The 21,010-nt window shown below is 41.0% G+C and overlaps 1 protein-coding gene across 3 annotated transcripts; it reads right to left on the bottom strand.

The window, feature by feature from the left end:
* Nucleotides 1-436: 436 nt before the first annotated feature.
* Nucleotides 437-20,421, bottom strand: robo4 (roundabout, axon guidance receptor, homolog 4 (Drosophila)). Of its 3 annotated transcripts, none has more exons than XM_070982970.1 (19): nt 20,085-20,421; nt 14,198-14,521; nt 12,385-12,542; nt 11,694-11,814; nt 11,401-11,539; nt 10,908-11,035; nt 9,296-9,411; nt 8,979-9,210; nt 8,728-8,849; nt 8,324-8,495; nt 7,968-8,165; nt 7,832-7,874; nt 7,439-7,551; nt 6,326-6,652; nt 5,978-6,082; nt 5,441-5,588; nt 3,860-4,093; nt 3,318-3,670; nt 437-1,832 (listed from the first exon to the last, which is right to left on the bottom strand). In XM_070982970.1, exons 1-19 carry the CDS (start codon nt 20,281-20,283, stop codon nt 1,651-1,653), a joined length of 3,414 nt encoding a protein of 1,137 aa, XP_070839071.1. In that variant the 5' UTR covers nt 20,284-20,421; the 3' UTR covers nt 437-1,650. The 3 variants fall into 3 exon arrangements, with proteins under 3 accessions (XP_070839071.1, XP_070839072.1, XP_070839073.1); XM_070982971.1 differs by having other exon boundaries at nt 3,318-3,667; XM_070982972.1 differs by lacking the exon at nt 5,978-6,082.
* Nucleotides 20,422-21,010: the final 589 nt, after the last annotated feature.

Raw genomic sequence — 21,010 nt, 5'->3', positions numbered from 1 at the left:
TGATTAAGGTTTAATTATTCTCCCTCCAATGGTTTGTAATTAGAAGTCATTATCAGGTACAGCAGCATTGTTTGCTTGGTTAATCAAGCCAAACAGATGGGTTTTAAACATCACCTTCCTGCTTGCTCTACATAGCCATTAAGAACAGCAGTCAATTAAAATCCTGCCCACAGGCCAGAGGGACAGTGTTTAGTGTAAACATACTCCACTTCCTTTACTTCACTTCATCCACTTCCACAGACACTCCCACGGCTAAGTGAAATAGTAAAGCACTAAAGTTTGAAGTGAAAAACCCCAATGTATGGTGGATATGTCAAAATAAAATGTAGCCCCGCTCTCATCTGAAGTGTGTATGTAGCTGTTTTTAATTTGGGACAATAACACCAACACCAAGGACAAGAAATGGGGAGGTTTTTTGTTTTGTTTTGCTTTTTTTACTATGAATGTCACAAGGAAAATTATTTCAGCTTCAGCCAAACATTGTTGCATACAAAATGTAATATGACAGGAGCTGTTATTTCACAGCTCAGCTTGACACAGTCCAAAAGTCCTGCACTTGAGTTCAATCAATACCAAGATGTCCAAACTATGAAACCCAACCTGGAAGGTAATGTGAACAAAATAATATGCAAATTGTTACAAAATGTAAAACTTTGATTCTACTCCCATTAGTGAATTTCTATATAAAGAATCACCAGGCATGCAAAGACTCAGCCATGCATACAGCACTTTCACTGGTACATTACCTTCTGTTGGATGCTTTCTAAAATCCAAGTTACCTAAAGGTAAAACCTCAAGTTAATTCAATTAAATGTGAACAAAATGACTTTTTCTACTTTTGCTATTCTGACCTAAAGAATGTTTTGTCTAATCCAAACTTTGTGTAACATTAAAAAGTTTACAGGGTGTATAAAGACAGATATGATCTTAACACATAAAATAATGTCAAGAAGTCACCAAAATAAACAGGAGAACAGAATATGATTTGGAATGTGTTTAAAATTCTTTAAATAACATTTGTTGAACATGCTGTATATATACTGCACACTTCATTAGTAAAAAGGTTTGTACAAAATCACTACGCTATGCTCTATTTGGTAGAACTTATAAAATAAAATGCTGTAACAAACACATGAAAACAGAAACAAACGTGTGCTGTGAGGAAAACTGCAGCACTGTATTTCTTCAGCCGACTGTACTGACTGCTTTCTCACTGTCTCTCATCCTGTCTTTGTGTCTTTCTGGCCTTTTCAAAACACAATGGGTGAGAAGATCCCGGGGGAAGTGTCTCATTATCCCATTCTTTAATGAGAGGAAAGGATACAGAAACTTTCAAAACTCAGTGGAGGTCATAAGAAGGATGAGGTAAACTGGGAAAACTTACAAACAACAGACGCGCATCTATTAGCAGAGGTGTCTCAAACATCAAGCAGTTGGCTCCAATTATATTTCAAATCCAGATAATTAACTACTTTTGACAGAGAAATTGCTACATGTTGAACCCTGGATTATTCAGAATTGTGTCTAGCACAAAAAAGTAAATCAATAACTGCTGCAGTATCATATTTGTCCCCTCTTCTTCTCTTGCAGTTCTTTCTGAAGTTCTCAAAATTCAGGTATGTTGTATCTTTCACTCTTCGGGCAGAGTCCCTAAGCGTCAAAGGGCCTGGTTTGTCTGTCAGGATAGTGTGATCTGTACTTAGCCTCCATTTCCTCCACCCAGGCCATATTCCAGTCCCACGCAGGAACAGGCTCCAGCTCCCCGAAGGAGTCGCTTTCTGCATGCAATGAAGGATAGAAGGCGCTGAGGGGGGAGGCTGGCGGAGAGAAGTCTAAACACAGAGGAGGACGACATGTTGACATGCATTTCAATGTCGAGTTGAGAGATTATATTAAAACAGAAACCATTTTGCCTTGGAGAAGGTAACAGAATAAGTAAACATTTCAAGACCTCTGAGGTGCACCTTTCACGCTGATTCTCTGGGGAAAAGCAAATTTAGATGCTTCTTTGAAGCAGCTGTCTGTCACTGAAAATAAAACCAAAACAAACATTGCCAATTCACATCAGCCAGGTTCTGAATTCCAAAGGAACTGGTACATTTCAAAGAGCTCAGAAAGTGTAGCTGTCCAGGAATAGCAATAGCTTTTTTTTTTAAGCTGAAGGATTCAAGCTATAGAGGCTCTGCCAACTAATGTGAGAGTGTGAAAGTGCACATTACTCTGTGTCCCAATCTGAAACGAGCCTGTTCCTGCTGCTCCACTCTTGCCATATGATTAGTCCACACTGTTTCTATACTTGAAGTCACTTAACCTCAGTGTGGATAGTGTAGAGATAGGTAAATGAGTTAATTTGTCTCAGTAAATGTGAAGTTGAATATTCCCTTGCTGGCTGTTCCCAAGGCAGCTTGCATTCAATAAACCACATACATTTAGTCACATGGATGAATGACCTAACTCCTGATTTGATGCATATGATTCTCCAAATGTTAAAGATAAAAATTGGCCACATGGAGTGTGGAGTGTGGAGTATCATCTGATCTGAAGCTTTGGACTCCTATTATTAAATTTTAACATCAGTCATCATGAGGCTGCATCATGAACTACAGAGAAAACTGTTCAAGGTACACTGCAGTATGTGTGAAAAATAGCCCAGACAGAAAACCAAAAGCCAAAAGTGAGAGTTTGGTAAATGGGATAAGGCTGCTAGGGAGAGCAGAGTGACTGATGAGGTGACACAGGAGGGAAGGATGACTCATCTGGAGGTTCAATTTGCTGAGAGGTCCAAAGTAATTGCCTGGTGCCACCCTAGACGTTGCACTTAATGTCTTTGTCTCTTACAACAATGGACACAAGCACGAATGCTGACATACACTTATGGAAAACCTACTCAGACCTGTTTGTTCCCAGATTCTTAGTTAAGCACACAAACACATGCTAGAGTTGAGCGCAAGCCTCCAAAAACTTTATTCTTCTTTATAGTGATTTAGAATCTTAAACATCAAAATTATAAGAACGCTCAAAACTAACTCATGTCACGTGTCTCATGGTTCTGTTTGCCAGGTTTCCTGTGTGGCATTACCCTGCCTCCAGGGCAGTGTGTCACCAGATGGGATCAATCATGGACAGAGGGCTCCATCTAGTGGAGGAATGCAATATACACAGAAGGCCAGCATCGGCAAGCCCTTCCTTGTTGTTTTAGCTCCCAAGATGTGAAAATGTTCACATCTAATTATTTCCCCAGTTTCCAGATTGAGCTGAACTTGTCTTTTTTCAGTGAGAATCATTCAGTAACCAAACAAGGTTCCTCCTCTGCTTACCTGACAATGAGGTTCCACTCATGGTCTCTGCTGCCAAAGCAAGCAAGCGGGCAAAGTTGGTGCTGTCATTGGTGTAGCAGCTGTCCACCGAGCTGATGAGGCTGGTGCGTGTGCTGGCCATGTTGCCGTCCGTGACTGAGCTCCAGGTGTTCCACAGTGAGCTGTCCCATTCACTGTAGCAGGAGGAAGGCGAGCTCTGCAGGCGGGCATGTCGCAAACCAATAGGAGGGGCCTCATGTTCATCGGTGGCAGGATCATCCTCCATCTGAGTGGGGTGGACTGGCCCACAGATGTAGCCCAGGGTGGGGGAGAAGGGACGGGGCAGGGAGGGACGCTGCTCGGGCAGGGCGCTGCTGACAGAGGGGGGTGGCATGGTCAGATAATTCCATATGTGACTGAGCAGTGTTAATGTCTGCACACTATGATGGATGTTTCTTCCTAAACAAAAGATCTTTTCTGCAAAAATGTGCATAATCTTAGTCAGACAACTAGGAAGAAGTAAGAAAAGCTGCATTGAACAACAGTCTCCTCTGTAACTTCACCTGCATCTCTCAGGTTTAGGACTGAGCTCCAGATACTGGGTGGCTTCCTCTGCAGTCAGTGTGCCACCCTGGTCATCATCCACTGACATGTAGTATGATGCAGTAGAAAGGTGGCTGTTGGATGGGCAGTTGGTGTTGATGGTGGTGGGTCCTGGTTGCCCACAGTGGCCTGATGCAGTACACAGTGACTGGAGAGAGCCCATGTCCATTGTTAGCTTTGTCGAACGACTGGAGCTGAAGAAAATGTAAGAGAGAGACATGTAAGATTTGGTTTTCCTGCCTCCTTTTTTGGCGTACTTCCTCATTTTTTCAGAATCATTAATTTGCCCCCTGCCATGCTAACACACTGGCATGAAGTCACATTTTGGTTCAACGCTTAGTTGCTGTCTTGGCAAGAAGTCATTATCTGATTAATATAAATCTTCAACCAACAGCTAGCTTAGCATAAAAACTGGAAAGAGGGGAAGAGACAAAAACAAAATAAATGTCATAAATACAGTGGGTAATATGAAATTGTACAGCTTAAAAAAAAAGTATATAAAGCAGAGATCATGTCTCATCAGATTTTCAGTACGCAAGACTCAAGACTCAGGAAGACTCCGATGACCACCCCCAAAAACCCTTTGCACTCCGTAATTTATCAAAATCTAAATGATTCGTAATATTTATGCAAGTTGTTTGTAACAGTCGTCCGTCACCCAGACAGCTTTTCTTCTTTACTTGTCTAGTTTTTAACTAGTGATGATGTGATGCTTTTATACCGACTCTACTGATGAAGTTATACTACTGGATGAGATGGGCCTTTTGTGAGATACAAAGGATCGAAATTAATTCCATCGAATAATCCCATCATTTCGTTAACTCTGTAACATAAAGCTGTGGAGTCAATAATGACTTAATCTTCTTCAAAAATTAACAAAACGTTTCATTTATTGCTTATGTTTTCAATAATGTCCACATCAGTGGTTTCTAGATGACAGTTTCTTGATATGGATATGAATAAGTCTTGGATTGGTTCAGCTGAAGCATGACTTGAACTCTACCAATGGCTGAGAATGGATTAAACACATTCTAAGTCTCCAGTCTATAAATGAAATTCTACATTTTCCTGTGTTGGGAAAAAAGAAACTAGCCTTGCTTCCTGTTTTTTAACTCACAGATTAGTATGTCCACAAACAAGATCTTTATCATTTTCTTTTTTTCCATCTTAGGTCATTCCAAGTGTGGTCATTTCTTGGGCCTCTCAGTAGGAAAAAACATAATCAAAGGAAGGAAGTTTAGGTCATCTCAGACCAATATGGCATTAGGAGAGTCCAACATGAGAGGATGTATGGCAGGAAAGCCTCATTTTTGAAAAACGGTATTCAGTTTGATTTGTTTTTTTTGTATGTATGTAGCCATATGGAGCTCCTGCATGTTTTGTTTTGTTTTGGTTTTTTTTTTCAGTTTTCTTCTTAAAGGAAACAGGTGGTCCTAAATATAAGGACCGCATAACTGAACCACTGCAAAGAGAGAAATGTGAGTGTGTGTGAACAAACAGTATTTTTTGCACCCTCGATCTGAGCTGTGTGTATTTCTTACCCTTCATCTGAGGTGAGGCTGTGTGTGTCCGTGGTGTCCTCTTTGGGTATTGGTGGTGGAGGGGGGAGCATGTCCACTAGGTGTAATGATGCAGAGTAGTGCAGCAGGCGAGGACAACCAGCAACTTTACTACACTCCGGGTGTCCAGCTGGACAAAAAAACAGAGGACAAGTTGTAATAAAATGATACATATTTATTAATTACCAATAACCAATCATTGCTAGCATTATTTCAAATGTGTGTATATAGTCGACGTTCTAACTCCACTCCACTTCCAAATGGAAGCTTTAAGGTTCCAAATGAGAACAACACAAATGCATTATCACCACTAACTGTTGCTCTCAACTGGATTGGAGAAGCAGCTGGATTGCTACATTGTACTGTCCGCCCTGAATAAATAGCAGAGACACTAAAACCATTTTCTCATATGAACTCTGGACAATGTCCACAGAATCAGGTCCACACATTGTCCAGATCTGCACAGCATATACCATCATACTGCCCAATTTAAATGACAATGTATAGATTCTGTCATACCGTGCTGGCCTGATGGTATGTGACTGAGTCTCTGCTTGTAGATGCTGGAAGGACAAGCCTGGTTCCTGGTTGGCACTATGGGGACGCTGTTCACTGCATGCAACTCTGAGGGGAAACAAATGAGTCAGCCTAGGACACATTACCCAATATTCTATGCTGATGCATTATAAAATATTCAAACCAAAACTGAATTACTGTCTGCATTCACATAATTATACTGCATGATGTGCAGTGATGTGTCAGAAGTTAACATGGTGTGCAGACACAAACAAAGAAGGAGGCCTGTGAAAATAAGGAAAATAAACTGTCGTATTGGTATGACATTTCCAACTATCAACCACTATTCACCTTGCTTGTTGTGATTCTTTTCCCATGACTCCCTCAGCACACCCATCTTAGGCTGGGGGCGTATGGCCTGTTTCCATGGTAGCACCTCCTGGCTACCAAGGGCTGAGGTCATTGCAACAGGCTGGGTGAATATCTGGATGGTCTCAGTTCCTTGCTGATGGAGCAGACCATGAGGCATTTTAGGGCAACGCCCGGGACTGTTGAAGGTCTTGAGGCCATTGCCCATTAGGTCCACGTAAAATGTGCCATAGACACCACAGCTGTCGGTCACAATGGGGACAGCTGAATCCAGGCAGCTGGGGTCCTTCTTGGATGAGACTGGGAGGCCTAATGAAACAAAAATTAATATGTACAGACACACCAAAGCATATTTATGGTAATGAGGTTCAAGTCAAAGTCAGAAGGAAGACGCTTCATCAGAAATTATGCAATACTGTAGAAATCTGTGACAAGTTTAAGGTGTGTTTCACACCTGTACTACAGTTCATTGTGTTCATTTAGTTCCGGTCTGTTTAGGCATATTACAAACAAACCGAAAGCATAAAGTCATATGGACTGACAGGTGACTCATTGATTGGTCAGTTTTGGTGATGTCATCTTGTATCATCAGCTCTACATGGACCCACACAGGCAAATCAACTGCTGGAGAATGACAGCATTTTGCACATTGCTGAATGTGATGTGTTTGATTATGCTCTCTGGTGTCACGAAGACATCAACAATAACTGGTGATGAGGTTCTAATACTTCCTGAGCAGCTGACGCTCAGCACAAGGATACAATCGTAGTGAATAGTGAGCACAAAATCTTGCATCACAAACAAACTGACTCGGAGTCCACTTGCAACCCTCGTTTCAGAGTTTGATCTGACAGTTTTCACATCAGGCCAATCAAACTGAAGTAAATGGGTAAACACATCTGGACCAAATCAAACAGGATAGGACTAAAAGCACTGTGGGAGACTCCAATCAGTCTCTAAATATATTGCCAATTATCCATTTTATCCTCCATTGGATAAAGATCCAGATCATCATGTGTGTCACGACCAAGTGTCAGACCACAAATCTGTCATTTTAACATGCTTCATCAGTGCCAAATTGTGATCAACACTCACTAGTGCTCCTGATCCCTGGATGTTTCTGACCTTGGGCCCATAAGTCCTGATACTTCTGGTTGAGGGCAGGTCTCCAGGCTCCAGAGATCCAAGGGGAGTCTGGAGCTGCCATCCTGTAAAAGAGGCAGCATATGTCACTTTATGGAAAAGTACTTGAGATGTTTTAGTGTCATGTCTGATGAAAATACTGAATAAAAACTATAAACATAACTATTTCCACTGGTTTGTAAACATGGATTTCTGACTGTCATCAGAGCTATCCAATTGTCTATACTCACATAAAGTATCATAAAATTAGATTTAGCAGTTTGGATTTATTCTTATGACTTCAGCCTCATGATGTTTTACACCATATTTGTAAAAACCAGGTTCTGCCAATATTCTTCACTATACCTGTGTTTTATGATGAGGTCTTCACTGGCTAGTCTGTGCAAACCTAAGAAAAAAAGCAACAAAATTATACTAATTTATATAGAACAGCTCTTTTGTCTCTTTTGTTTGTTAACAACGACCCTGTCTACATACACACCTTTAGCCCGGCCACGTCCCGGTATCAGGTGGCCTGTCCCCCTGTGACGTTTGAAGAGGCAGACGGCTGCAACCATCAAACCACACCACAGGAGGGCACCGATGCTGCCGATCAACACTGGGTCCTGAAGCATAGCCAGGACCTGAGACAGATCCCCTTTCTGGCTGTCTGACTCACGGGAGCTTCCAATTTGAGGGCCTGAAGAGCAAACAGAAAGCAGAATAATATCAGATCAGATAATAAGACACGGTGACTTCTCCTCTTCAATGTGGTTAGACACAGACTGTGTTTTATCCGTGCACTGTCCTGACACTGAAAGTAACTGCAACATTTTCCACAAGTGCCCCTTTGCTCACTGATGACAAATCCATGGGGGTCGCTCAGCATTCCTACTCCAGCTCCATTGACAGCTGCTATGGTGAGCCAATACCGTTTCCCTGGTTTAAGGGTAGAGATGTCAAGGTTGTGTTGACCACTATCCACTGTCCAGTTTTGGTACCGCTGCTCCTCAGACTCCACACACCACACCTGAACAAACAGACAGAGGATCATCAAATGCTTCAAAGTACTGCAGCTCTCAGCATTCATGGTGTAAACTATTCCTTACACAAAGGTAGCATATACTGCCCAGGATATACTACAAGGGATTTTGGTTTCTCGGACTATTTCTTTTTGTAGTTTGAAGAACCTACAGTAATTTCACCTCCGCTCAGGAGGTAATACTGCATTACAGTGTCAGGAACTGTTCTCCAGTAATTACCTGGTAACCCTGTATGATACCATTGTGGGTGTCAGGAGGAGGAGGCCCCCAGCTCAAATGGATGGTATTATTCTGCTCATGGCTCACTGTTATGGACACACTCAGTGGGGAGGCACTGGGCACTGTACAAAGAGGGTTGAGTTTACTATTATCTTCTTAACATGGCTGTACTGTATATCCAAGTTCAGTTTAACACACGTAATGGTTAAAAAGCAAAAAAGGACACAAATAATCTGACATCAAATTCTCACCTCTCTCAGGGACTCTTAGGTGCCAGGTGTTGCTCTCCCTCCCATACAAGTTGCTGCCATAGGGACGAACTTTGAACTCATACTTGTAGCCTCTCTTCAAGGGGCCCACCTGAGTCTGGAAGCTGGGCAGTGTCACCTTCTTTGCTACCCAGTCAGAGCTGACAGGCAGCAGAGAACGATAGAGAACCTCAAAGCCATCGAGGTAATGTGGCTGGGCTGGGAGGGACTGGAGCTGGTAAGAGAGAAAACACAACATGTATCATATATCTGAAACTTTTGGACTTTCTCTGAAACGCTCTGAAGTAGCTTACTCATACCTTCCACTGTACTTGGGATGTGTTAGACCCAGGGCCTACGATGGTGACATTTTCCAGAGCAACTCGCAGGGCTGACAGCTCTTTGTGCAGGTCTTTCTGTTTAGTGCTGGCAGCCTCTGAAACACAATAGTTTTATTCATTTAGATGTATTTATGTATTGATACACAGGTGGAGTTGCCAGGGGGAGGGTGTTGCACCCAGGGCCAGGTGGGGCCCCATTAGCACTTTGTCAACAGTACAAAAAAACACAGTGTAATAACATGAAGGATGATGTCATTATGCGGTTAATATTATTGTGTGTCAGTATAGGTAAAAAAGGATGCATCTACCTTAATTAAACTGATTTACTGCAGTGAGCATGCTCAGCAACCCAAATCACACACCCACAATGTTGCATGACCAACAGGAACATTCTGGGTTGAGCTAAAATGCTGATGGTGTCCTTTCAAAGTGACAGTTACATTCACTGATCAACTTCTAAATGACAAGCTCTCTGCTGCTCTTGAAGTTGAGAAGTTGAGCCTAGAGCAGATTGCAGAGGATTTTGAGCACATGACTCACACGATGACTTTAGGACAGAAGAAGACAACAACTTCTCATTCTCCAGAGAACCTAAGGGTGTAGTTTGTTTCTAGTCCTGCTTCCCCAGTGGTACATACTGTATGTACTAATGCTTGTCCATATACTTGCTAAATGCCATGTAATAGATGAAACATCTTAAAGCGACCACCCTCCTCCTGATCTGTGGACGGTCGCTCTATCTCCTGAGCTACAGCCACCCCTTTTAGCAGGTAATGAGAAAGCAACATCTGTCAGTCGCAGTTATTAAACTAAATTAGCTTATATGGTCATCTCACCCAATGATCTCTCAGTCCAGAGCAATGATCCCTCCTGATTAGTGACAGTAGCAAAGACTGGCTTGACTGTCAAATTTCCAAATAACCTAACATGTCTAGTCAGACCAATCAAATTAGCTGCTGTGAGGAAACCTCTACCAGCTCTGAAAATGCATTTTGACATCTGGTCGGTGCTGTGGCCTCTGCCTTATCACAGAGGTTTCAAATGCTCGAGGCATGAACCCGTAACAGGCCTCTGAATGTTTGCTACCAGAGTGAACAATAAGATTCAATATGATTCTGCAACAATAGCTGAATAATAATTCTATGGCTTTATGTTTATTTCTGCTGTAATTACCTTGAATTTATAGCAGTCTGCAGCATTTTCTCTCATCACTGCCTGTCTTGCCCCAAGCAACAATATACTGATTTTGAATTAAAGTACTGTTGGTCAGTGTCCTAGTGGCCTGAGGATTATGGTGTTGACCAAGAACCACAATGTCCCTGGTTCTTGCCTGGCCAGGGGCATTTACCATTTCTCTTCCACCTCATTTCCTGCAATCTCTATTGTCTGCAATCAATGAAGGTATAAAATGTCCACAAAATAATGATATGTACTATAGGTCAGTATAGGTCAGTGTCTCTCTTTTCTCTCTCTATGTCTCTCTCTCTGTCATTACAGTAATCAAAAAATTAAGCTGAGCATTTAATCTCCACAAGTCGGCAGGCCCACAGCAACGCTCTGGGAACCTCTGCTTCTTCACACATCAGCTTACCTTCAACTTGTAGCTGTGCACTGGCAGTGGCCACACCTACATCATTGGCAGCAGTGCAGGTGTACCTCCCAGCATCCTGGGCTGTCACATAATGGACTTGGAGGGTCTGGTCTGGGTTTACAAGATACCTGTGCACAGAGGGCATTTAGTTTTCACATTTACTGTCCTTCTAATGTCTTTTAAAAGGCCACTTAGTGATCAAGTTAAAGTAAAATAACTTAAATGTCTGCATTGGGAATATGAAAGGGGATGGTTGTCAAGGCCGTTTCGAAGTCTATTTCGATCTAATGTTTGAGCAGTTAGTTAGACCAACTGTCAGAGCAGAAAAGTCTGAAGTAAGGTCTTTACAGGAATTTCTTACATGTAATGAGAAAATTATTTAGGAAGCAACACAGTGAAACATTTATTTCCTGTTATCTGCACACTGTGGTATTCTAAATGCAAATATATATTTCATGCAGTTGTAGGTCTGTGTCTTTCCATAATAAGGTACCTGCCGTTGGGCAGAGGCCCCTGCTCCCTGCTCCAGACCACAGCGGGTGAGGGGTCACCTTTAGCTTGGCAGTAGAACTGGGCAGACTCCCCCATCCTCACAGAAACATTTTCTGGCTTCAGCACCAACACAGGTTTGGCTGCAGCAGAAGATAAAAGGAATTCAGACCTGCACTGTACTGTGAGGTACCTGTGTGCACTTCCGTTTTGTAAAACTGCATTCAGAACGTGGGGCTAAATTCAAAATTGACATTGTTAAAGCAGTAATAAGCAGTCATGGGAATGTTGTCTCACCCAACACAGAAAGTCGAGCTGCCCTGCTCTTTCTCACTCCTGCAATGTTGCTAGCCACACACACATAAGCACCAGAGTGGTTCTTCTGCGCAGGAGCGATGATAAGCTTCCCACTCAGCACCTACAGCACGAGCACAGTGCAGACACGAAGGAGAACACACAGCTGGCTTCATTTATCTGTTCAAATGAATTATTTTTGCCGTTCAGACAGAGATGTCTTTTACATTATTGTTCCTTATGGCTTCATTCAGACATGACACGTCACAGACAAAAAGGAGACACAATGCTCAGTGACTTGAAAAGCAAAAATATGAAAGAATATTTTCTGCTTTCTTTGTGTCACTGGTGGACTTTTATCTTTTTGTAGAATGACCTGTAATGACGAGACTCTTTTTAACAATTTCACACTGACTCATTCTTAGTGTTTTCTGGTTTATTAAACTGATTATCCTCCCTGAGTGCACAAGTGGTGATAAGTAAGAAATTCATTACAGTATTCTTAACAATGCAAACAGGATGCATTTATTTACTCTGTGTATTTTTTACCTCCTGCTGCTACCTTTACATTAAAGTGACGTATTCAGTAGAGACGTGTGCAGTGTTGGAAGTGTTAGTCCTAAAGTCCAACTTTTCAGACATGAGATGAACATGTAGAGCTGCAATGACAGTAATGATGAAGCAGGGGGCTTACAGTGTAGTAATGATCAGTGCTGCTGATGGGAAAGCCGTCCTTCTTCCAGATAACATTAGGTTCAGGGTGTCCCATTGGGGGGCCACAGTTTAAGATAGCCACCTCCCCCTCTGCCACCTCCACATCACTGGGCTGCACAGTGAACTCCTCCTGCAACACTACAACAACAGAGTCAGGGTTAGACTTTGTCAACGAGTAACTTTTTGACACATAAAAGAAATATATATATTTGCTCATGCCTAACCAATGTAATACAATAAAAATGAAATATTTCCTGATTTTGTTCAATATCTTTCCTCTGTGGTCATTTATGTTTTTCATGTCACCTTTATCTAATGTGCAAGCCCAGTTTGTGATAAAGGAAAGAGCTAACCCCAACCCTGTACTTTTCTACATATTGGGTTTGATTCAGAAGTTCAGAATGCAATTTCAAGTGAAAAAATGTTTTTGCAATTGCTGTTATTACTATCTTTCCTAAAGACAATGACAAAGCGAAACCAATGTAAGTGAAGCACAAGTGTCGAGTTAAGCTAACCTTGAGCACTGTTTAGAGCATCGTGAGATCAAGGTGGACAGCTGCTGTGTCTCTTTATCCAACACACTGTGTTCCCATCACTCTAATGAGAACCGTCTTCTGCCTAGTGCTGTTCTTTAACATCAAATCAATAATACGTTATCACAAGACTAATGTATGTTCACTTTTCTGAGAATACACAAGCAGACATATGCTGAAGGCTCAAGTGTCACATCCCTAACAAACAGCGCTGCGATTTAGTGGCTTTACTCCTCACCAGCTCCAAAGGCAGGCAGCAAACCAATAGGTTTTCTCAAAAGAAAACAGGCAGAAACGACAAACATTGCTTTCAATTACAGTACTGAGGTAGAATTAAAAAAAAGTGACCATAAAATCTAGGGCAATGCTTCTTTCCTAACCACTGGACAGATATGACAGAAAGAGATGTCTGACATACAATTGGTGACAGAAATTCTCTTTCTGCTGTTCTGTCTCTTTCTGTTCCATGTTTAAAGGACTTAACCAAAGTTCATTTGTGTTGTTTTTTTGTCCAGTGTAGCTCTCAGCGACCTGCAAAGACTCTGAGACAAGCAGCTGCTGCATGTCCACTGCCTTACTGGAATAAGATGAGTAAACAGTGAGGGTCCGAGGTCAATTAGTCCCACTGTTCGACCCCCTCCTGTCCAGCAAACATTGACACTGGACCCCTTCTGTCACCACATACATCTTCATCAGCTCTGTGTGTGTGTGTGTGTGTGTGTGTGTGTGTGTGTGTGTGTGTGTGTGTGTGTGTGTGGGTGTGGGTGTGGGTGTGTGTGCATGCTCACATTTACGGGCAACATTGAAATACTTTAGAAAAGGTTGCGTAAGAATCAGCCATACAGCATACATATATACGCTTCAGTTATCAGAGCAAAGAATTTGGAAAATACAACTCAATACAGATGATTAGACATTAGATTTTATATTATATTAGATAGATCATTAGTTCACCTATAAAATATAACATTGTTTGTAATTAAATCCTGACTTCAGAGCGAGATAGTTTCCTCCACAATTTGCTGTGCAAAGAGAAACAGTGATAGTTAGTTTAGTCAATGATGTGTTTCTTCAAAGAAGTCTTGATTTGGCTTTCCTTAATGCAGATATATTGTTAGCAGCTGAGCATGAAAAGTATTGGCAAGAATGTGTTTAATGTGGTAGAATGCTGCTAGAAGTGGAGGCAAGACATAAATGTTTAGGCTATTTACTGCAGCATCTGAGGGTAAATGTGAGATGATTTGACTTTGACAGTCTTACCTGCAACATACAGTGATGCATTCCGGCTGGTGGCCTTGCCTGCACTGTTCCTGGCCACACAGGTGTAGACACCTTCATGCGACGGCCCTCGTCTGCCGTCTCCTACGCTCAGGAAGAAGAGGCTCCCCTCTGACAAAGCTATGGGCTGCAATCCATCTCCCTTTGTCATCTCCAGAGGCTGGCCATTTCGCAGCCACTCGATGGTCACCTTGGGGCTGCCATCCGCCCGGCAGGAGAGTGTGGCAGGATTCCCCACTTTCACCACCACGTCAGAGGGGTGGTGGACAATGCGGGGCGGCGTCTCCTCTGCACGAACTCTGGAACCTTTTTAGGGAGTGCAAAGAACATTCAAGTGTATATTTAGTACCAGAGCAGTGATATTCTGGATCTTGTAGTGTTTAATCACATTAAGAAGTCATTGTGATCACTTCTGTCCTAAGTAGGTTAGAGTCTCTAGCCTGCCGTGACATGAATGACTGTAATTTACAGACAATTTTCTGATTACACTGATGAAGAAAGTATATTTAATGTAGATGGGTCATGTGTGCCTGTTATATTAATCCAGCAGATATACTGTAGCGTGATTTAGGTCATATAATGCTTACATTCAAGCAGATAAGATCCTACAGTGTAAGTATTGAAATAAGAAAATATATCATTTCATATAAAAAGCCACACCCAAACAGCAGCACTTAACACTATGCATTGCCATTCCTGAATGCATTCGGCTGGCAACAGAACACCCACAACAAAGTTTAAGCCTTGCTAAAAACAAACTATGTCTATTTGCATCCAGCAGCAGTGGAATGCCATTGTTTGAACTTCCCATGGAGTTAGATGACCACACTGAAGGAAACAGGGAGACTGTGATCAGCTTCCTGTCAGAAGAGGAAGCTTGAGGATCTCAGGGACATCAAGCCTAACAAAAGCAGGCTGGAACTTCCCCATCAACAGCATATCCGCAACAGAACAAAGGACACTGTGGAATTTCAACGTTAACTTTTTTACGGCTGATTTGCAAACCAAAAGGAAATCTTAAAAATTAAGTTGCAATCACTTCATATCAATGGGGATACGGGGTTTAAAAGGATCTGGGTATCAAAAAACATGACAGTGTTGAGAAGAAACAAACACGAAGAATCATCTGAGAATTTTTTTTTTTTTTTTTTTCACACCTGATCTGAACGTAGTCCTAATCTGGCCAATTATTTCTGGCTGCCTTAAATGGGCAGGGACAATCAACAAAAGAGTTGTACTTGAGCTGTTCATTCATTCACTCAAGCCGGAAATACCTTCAAATTAAAGCCAACAATAGCCTGTTTAACCTCACTGTTACTGAATAAAGAGGAAAGAGAGAACGCAGCATCAGTGCACGATGGGCAAAATACTCAAGGGGCTCTGTGTATTGTTAAAGCTCATTTTTTTAGGAGGAAGGTTGTGATGTGGATGCTTCAATGTGTCTGAAAGAACTCAAATACAAGAAGTATTCAAAAATGTGTGGGAAAGCAAAGCAGGCTTCAACCGTCACACACACCCCTGCCCCACATGCTGCCACCGACACCATGTGATTTCTTGTTATGGGTTCAGCTGAAACGATTGATCAAATAGTTGATCAACAGAAAAGTCATTGGCAATAATAATGAATCATGTATTTAAGCAGAATGTCATGTTTTCAGTAATTGCAGATTCTCAAGTATTAATTTTTGATCAATAATAAAAATAACTGGTAGTTAGAGCCCTTTGATATGAGAGGAAACAAAGGTGATTTCACCCAGCAGGGCTCAGTGAAGAGTGCCAAACCTTTGTGTTCAGATAAAACAACAATAACCACAGCTAACTTCAGTCACTGCTTTTCATGATGCTTTTATGATGAGGCTTCATTTGCAGGTATTTTTTCAGTATTGTGACAAAGGAAATCATGAAATGTGTTAACTCATCCTCTGACGGCTTCAGTGAAGGAGCCCACGCCAGCTCACATGATGTTGAGGTGCTGAAGAGAGAGCTGACAGCAGGGGTTTCATGTGGAAGTATTGGCGTTTAAAGCCCACTTATACCATCAGCATCACTTTAACATACTTCATTAAAGTATAACAAATAAGAAGTGTTTAGCATATTTCTATTTGTAATTGTCGTTAATTGGGGGATCTCTAACAGCCAGAGGGCACAATATTCCACGGGTTTTGGAATGTTTCAGTGTTAGAAATTAACACAGTTAAATTCGATATCAATTCAGTGTGAATGGTTTAAATTCAAACGTACTTACCTGAGAGGAGAACTCCAAGCACTGACAAGCACATGCTCAGGGAAACACTTGAGGTCATCATGAACAGCGGAGGTAGCAGTCATAGAAAGTTAGCTTTTCATTAGGCTAACTACGTAACTAACTAAACGTTTTGCGCGCAATTTACAGGAACGCCCAAACAAATTCTCCTTTCTGTTATTTTGAACTACAACACTTAAGTGTCAACCTGAAAATTTCTCTGCTGTGATGAATATCAGCGCCAATTTGATTTCACACTCCCTGTGACCGCAGTACCGTCAAGATAGCGACAGAGTGACACGAAGCTTCCTGTCAGCTGTCCTTTCAAAATAAAGCCCGTGTTGACAACAGTACTTTCCTCTGTAAAGCACTTAAAGCTTAATTTATAATCTAAATCTATTAATTTGACGTTACCCGATTAATGGATATGTTGTTTTTCCACACTGCATCCTAACATTTTCTCTTTTGCAATGATGACTTATGGTATTGTTCTAGTCTTCTGTAATATATATATATATATATATATATATATATAAAATAAAGGAAAAAAGGGGTTTATCATTTATTTATTTATTATAACTGTTGTTACTTTCGCAAACAGCAGTGTCTGACACACCAACCAAGGACAAAATAAAGTCCGTGTCGACAAACAGAAGAGTTCTGTTCCATTTCATTAAAATTAATTTATATTTCTAAATAATTTCCTACATGGCCAAATCACTCAGTTTAGCGGCTGATCTCAGCTTGTGAGATGCATTACAGGTCTGTGTGTGAGAGAGAGAAATCCCACAGGAGAGTCTGGGTGTAGTGTTTGCTTTCATGATTATCTAATTAAATGGAAATGGCTGTAGTGGATGCATTAACCTTTGCTATGTAACATAAGTCACTGTCCAACCTTGGCTGCTTTTGAAAGTTTGTGGCAGCTGCTCTGTAAACACTTTGGGGAGGCAGGAAGTTGAGTCTACCATGTTTCTAAACAATAGAAGGAAATTATGTATCTGTACAAGGCCACAAAGTATTTCAACTGTAAGTAAGCAGTTTGCATCAGAGACTGGTCTCTACCCAGTGGTTTTGTATATTTTACATTAGCTAAATGATACATCAGAGTTTTTCTGGATTAATCTGTCACAAAAATCTGAAATCGCTGAATTAGAAAGACATTCACTTGAACATGTAGTTAAAAAATACTGGCTTTGTGTCCCAGTGTCATACTATAGACTTATTCAAAGCAAGTTTCAAGTTTGTGGGTGTTGCTAGAAAAGTAAGTTTCCTCAAAAAAGTCAGTATGGTTACCAAAAGATATTAGACATGCAGTCAATGGACTATTGTCCCATAATGCAATGCACAAAGGAAACTGAGGTGAGGCTCAAAGATGCAAGAAATTAAAACTGATTGCGAATTGTGGTTGTGAGATCATGAAAATGCACATATAGAAGTATAAATTCTTTGGGATATCATTTTGTTTTGTAATTATTGACTTTCAAAAGTCACAGATCTGCTGATGTCTGGCAGTGCACTTACTGTAGAATTTCTTGCTAGAATAAAACTGTAAAGTATGTTGATGTTCTTGTATTCTTACTTCAAAAAAGTGATACATGGCCTAGGTAATAAATTCCTGGCTATTTACTGTGATGTGATGGTATACAGTATTCTAAAGTAATGAAATCCAATCCACATGTAACTTTGGGGAGGATAAAAAAAAACTCCAGAAGCTGACTTACTTACTTCCATCACAGCAAAGCAAGGGCGACCCAGAAATAAGTGAACTGCCACTAGTTCATTCCCTGCATTGGCTCACATAAATAAGGTATTGTTTAGTGAGCTGTTCATTGTGAGGCTCAGAAAGGCCCAGGGCTAAGTGATGGATGTTTATATTGATCCAACAACTTGGGCTTGATGGCCCCAGCATCGGCCAGCTTTCAGTCTACAACAAAAGGTTTAGAGAGGATGAAGGATGAGTCCCAGCTAAACACAACCCATGGGAATGGTGCTGGGCTGAGATGTGCCGAGGGAAGGAACATCTTTCAGGCTGTAGACCAAAGGTCAGGATAAGTATTGGAACGGGAATAGAGGGCGGGATGGAATACGAAAAAGAAAGAATGTGTCAGCTATAGTGAGGAATGTGATAAAAAGTGACTTCAGAGTAAATTCCGAGTGTAACTCAAGTGTGTTTTGTAAAGGAGTTAACAATCACTGTCAACATCAATGACTGCTTAAAAGTTTAAACAAAAATGGATTCTGGATTGCTGCACGCTGTGCCTCTATTTCTTAGTGACTCAAGCGAATGGAAATAATTAAAGAGTGGGAATGACAGCAAAATGTTTATCTGGCAGTAAGTTCTTCTTTCAGACACACTATAATTGCATTCCATCACCATTACATTCTCTCAGTTTGAATCAATTTGTTGAATAATCCATCTCTGAAGAATGAAATATCATATGCAATACTTGAACTGTCTCACAGAGTTGCAGTTAAACCTTCAAAAGTGAGTAGATCAGTATTGTGCTCTGTTAATACAGAGCAACACTTTTTTCTTAAATTTACACTTTCATTTCAGAAACAGTTAGAGCATGGTTATGATTCTCATCGTAGCTTTAAGCAGATAGCTTTCCAATACATTTTTCTTAAAATACTTCATATACTCTTCCCTCAAAGACAGTTTGACCCTAATGTGAACCAATAAATAAATAAATAAAAGCAATAATAAAACCATAGATAAAATGCTTTGATCACCTTGGTACCTAATTGTATGAGAATAAGTTGTAAACTTAGAATTATTTTAAGATGATGAGGTGCTCCAACAATCTGCTACCGGTATTGTCACATGAGCTCTGTTTGGAATCTTATCGATCCAGCCGATAAAATATAGTTCAATAGAATGGGTGTTGATACAGTATGTTCTATATCCATGATTGATGTCATCAGTACTTTTTACACAACACTAGCCCTCCCAAATATCAAATCAGATTTATGAGCAATACGTTTGTATAAGTGGGAATCTGACCTCTCTGATGTTTAACTAGCCCTGAACATCCTGAAGTCATTCTGTACGACAACATACTCTACATATCTTTGTCTCTGAATAACTTTTTGACAAACAAAAGGAATATATATTTTGATCATGCATAGTCCGTATAACATGTAAGACATGAAATATTTCCTTATTTGATGTAATAACATACTTTATGGTCATTATTGTATTTTTTCACTTTAATCCAATGTGCAAACTCAATTTGTGGCAAAGAGACGGTTACTACTTTAACCACTAACACTACTTTTCCACATTTTGTGTTTTAATAAAGTCAGAGAGAAAAACATATATATTATAAAGGGGGAAAATGCCAAATTAATTATTTATTTACTTATTATCATAATTGGTATTATTTTTACACATTTTATTCAGATTATTTAATATTTTAAAATAATTGCCTACATTGCCAGATCACTTGGTTTAGCAGCTGATCTCAGCTCGTGAGATGCATGACATGTCTACCATTATTGCATCGTTACCTACATTTACAACTGCAGCACAGACCTTGCATGACAAAACGTCAGTTCATGTGCAGCAAGTTGCAGTACATCATCTTGCATGCCTCCAGTCTGAAAAGCTGTGAGTGAAGGGCTCACCTTTTCTGCGGTGTGGCCTGCTCCTGTGAGGCGTATGCTGGTGTCGGACCCTGTGAAGAACATGCTCATTGACCTGGCTCTTTGACCCCTTGTTCAATCCTGGCTCTGTTGCACAGACGTCTTGGCACTTGCACCTCTGTGAGTACTCTGTCCAGGTGTAGAACCAGGACACCCAGAGAAGCCACGCAGCAACCCTCATCTTCAGTCAACACTTCCTGGATGCAAGATCCAAACTCCTACTGCAGCTTCACTGTACCATCCATACCCTCAACAAACTCTGAATTCCCTACTGTGGCACAAACATTCAACATGTGACCCGTCCTATACACCACTTGCTATTTGGAAATAGTTAAACAGTGTGTTTTCTTCATATTCCTTAAACATGGCTGTGTGCTCCTCTTCCCTCCCTCTTTGATTTGGCTGCTCTTGGTCTCCCCATCTCCCTCTTCTTTGGGACCTTTTTTCCCCCCGAGGAGGGAGAAGTTGGGGGGAAACAATGATCAAAAAACAAGTTTCAGACCTCATGCTGAGCGAATAGTGAGGGGAAGGGGACCAAGGGTACTGTCTTGTCCAACAACATCTGTGCCATTCATTCTGGGGGGGGGGGGGTTGAAGAAAACAAGACTCAGTCTAGGGGGAGGAGGGAGGTGAAAGGAGGTTGAAATAAGGGGGAGGTAACACAGAGAGGCCTGTCAGATCAGTTCCATTAATCAAATGTCTACCATGAGACGGATCAAATGCAGCACAAATGTTTTTGATTGTGTAGCAAGTTGAAAAATTTAATCACTGCTGTGATCATTCTTGAGACTAAGAATTTTACCCAAATGGGCAAAAAATATGTAAACAAAGGTGAGTTAGTCTTTTTTCTGCATCACAATGTAGAATTTAATTTTGAGTTCACATGCTCAGATGTAAATTATTGGACC

The sequence above is a fragment of the Chaetodon trifascialis genome, chromosome 16, assembly GCF_039877785.1.
Source record: "Chaetodon trifascialis isolate fChaTrf1 chromosome 16, fChaTrf1.hap1, whole genome shotgun sequence".
In the NCBI taxonomy this organism is placed as follows: domain Eukaryota; kingdom Metazoa; phylum Chordata; class Actinopteri; order Chaetodontiformes; family Chaetodontidae; genus Chaetodon; species Chaetodon trifascialis.
This window is presented reverse-complemented; position numbering and strand designations above follow the sequence as displayed.

Excerpts from the sequence above, each read along its gene's own strand:
- robo4 (XM_070982970.1), bottom strand. The coding sequence starts at position 20,283 with ATGAGGGTTGCTGCGTGGCTTCTCTGGGTGTCCTGGTTCTACACCTGG. Across the intron at positions 7,552-7,831 it reads GACCTCATCATAAAACACAG|GATGGCAGCTCCAGACTCCC; the intron begins GTATAGTGAAGA and ends CCTCTTTTACAG. Across the intron at positions 5,589-5,977 it reads CATACCATCAGGCCAGCACG|CTGGACACCCGGAGTGTAGT; the intron begins GTATGACAGAAT and ends TTTTTTGTCCAG.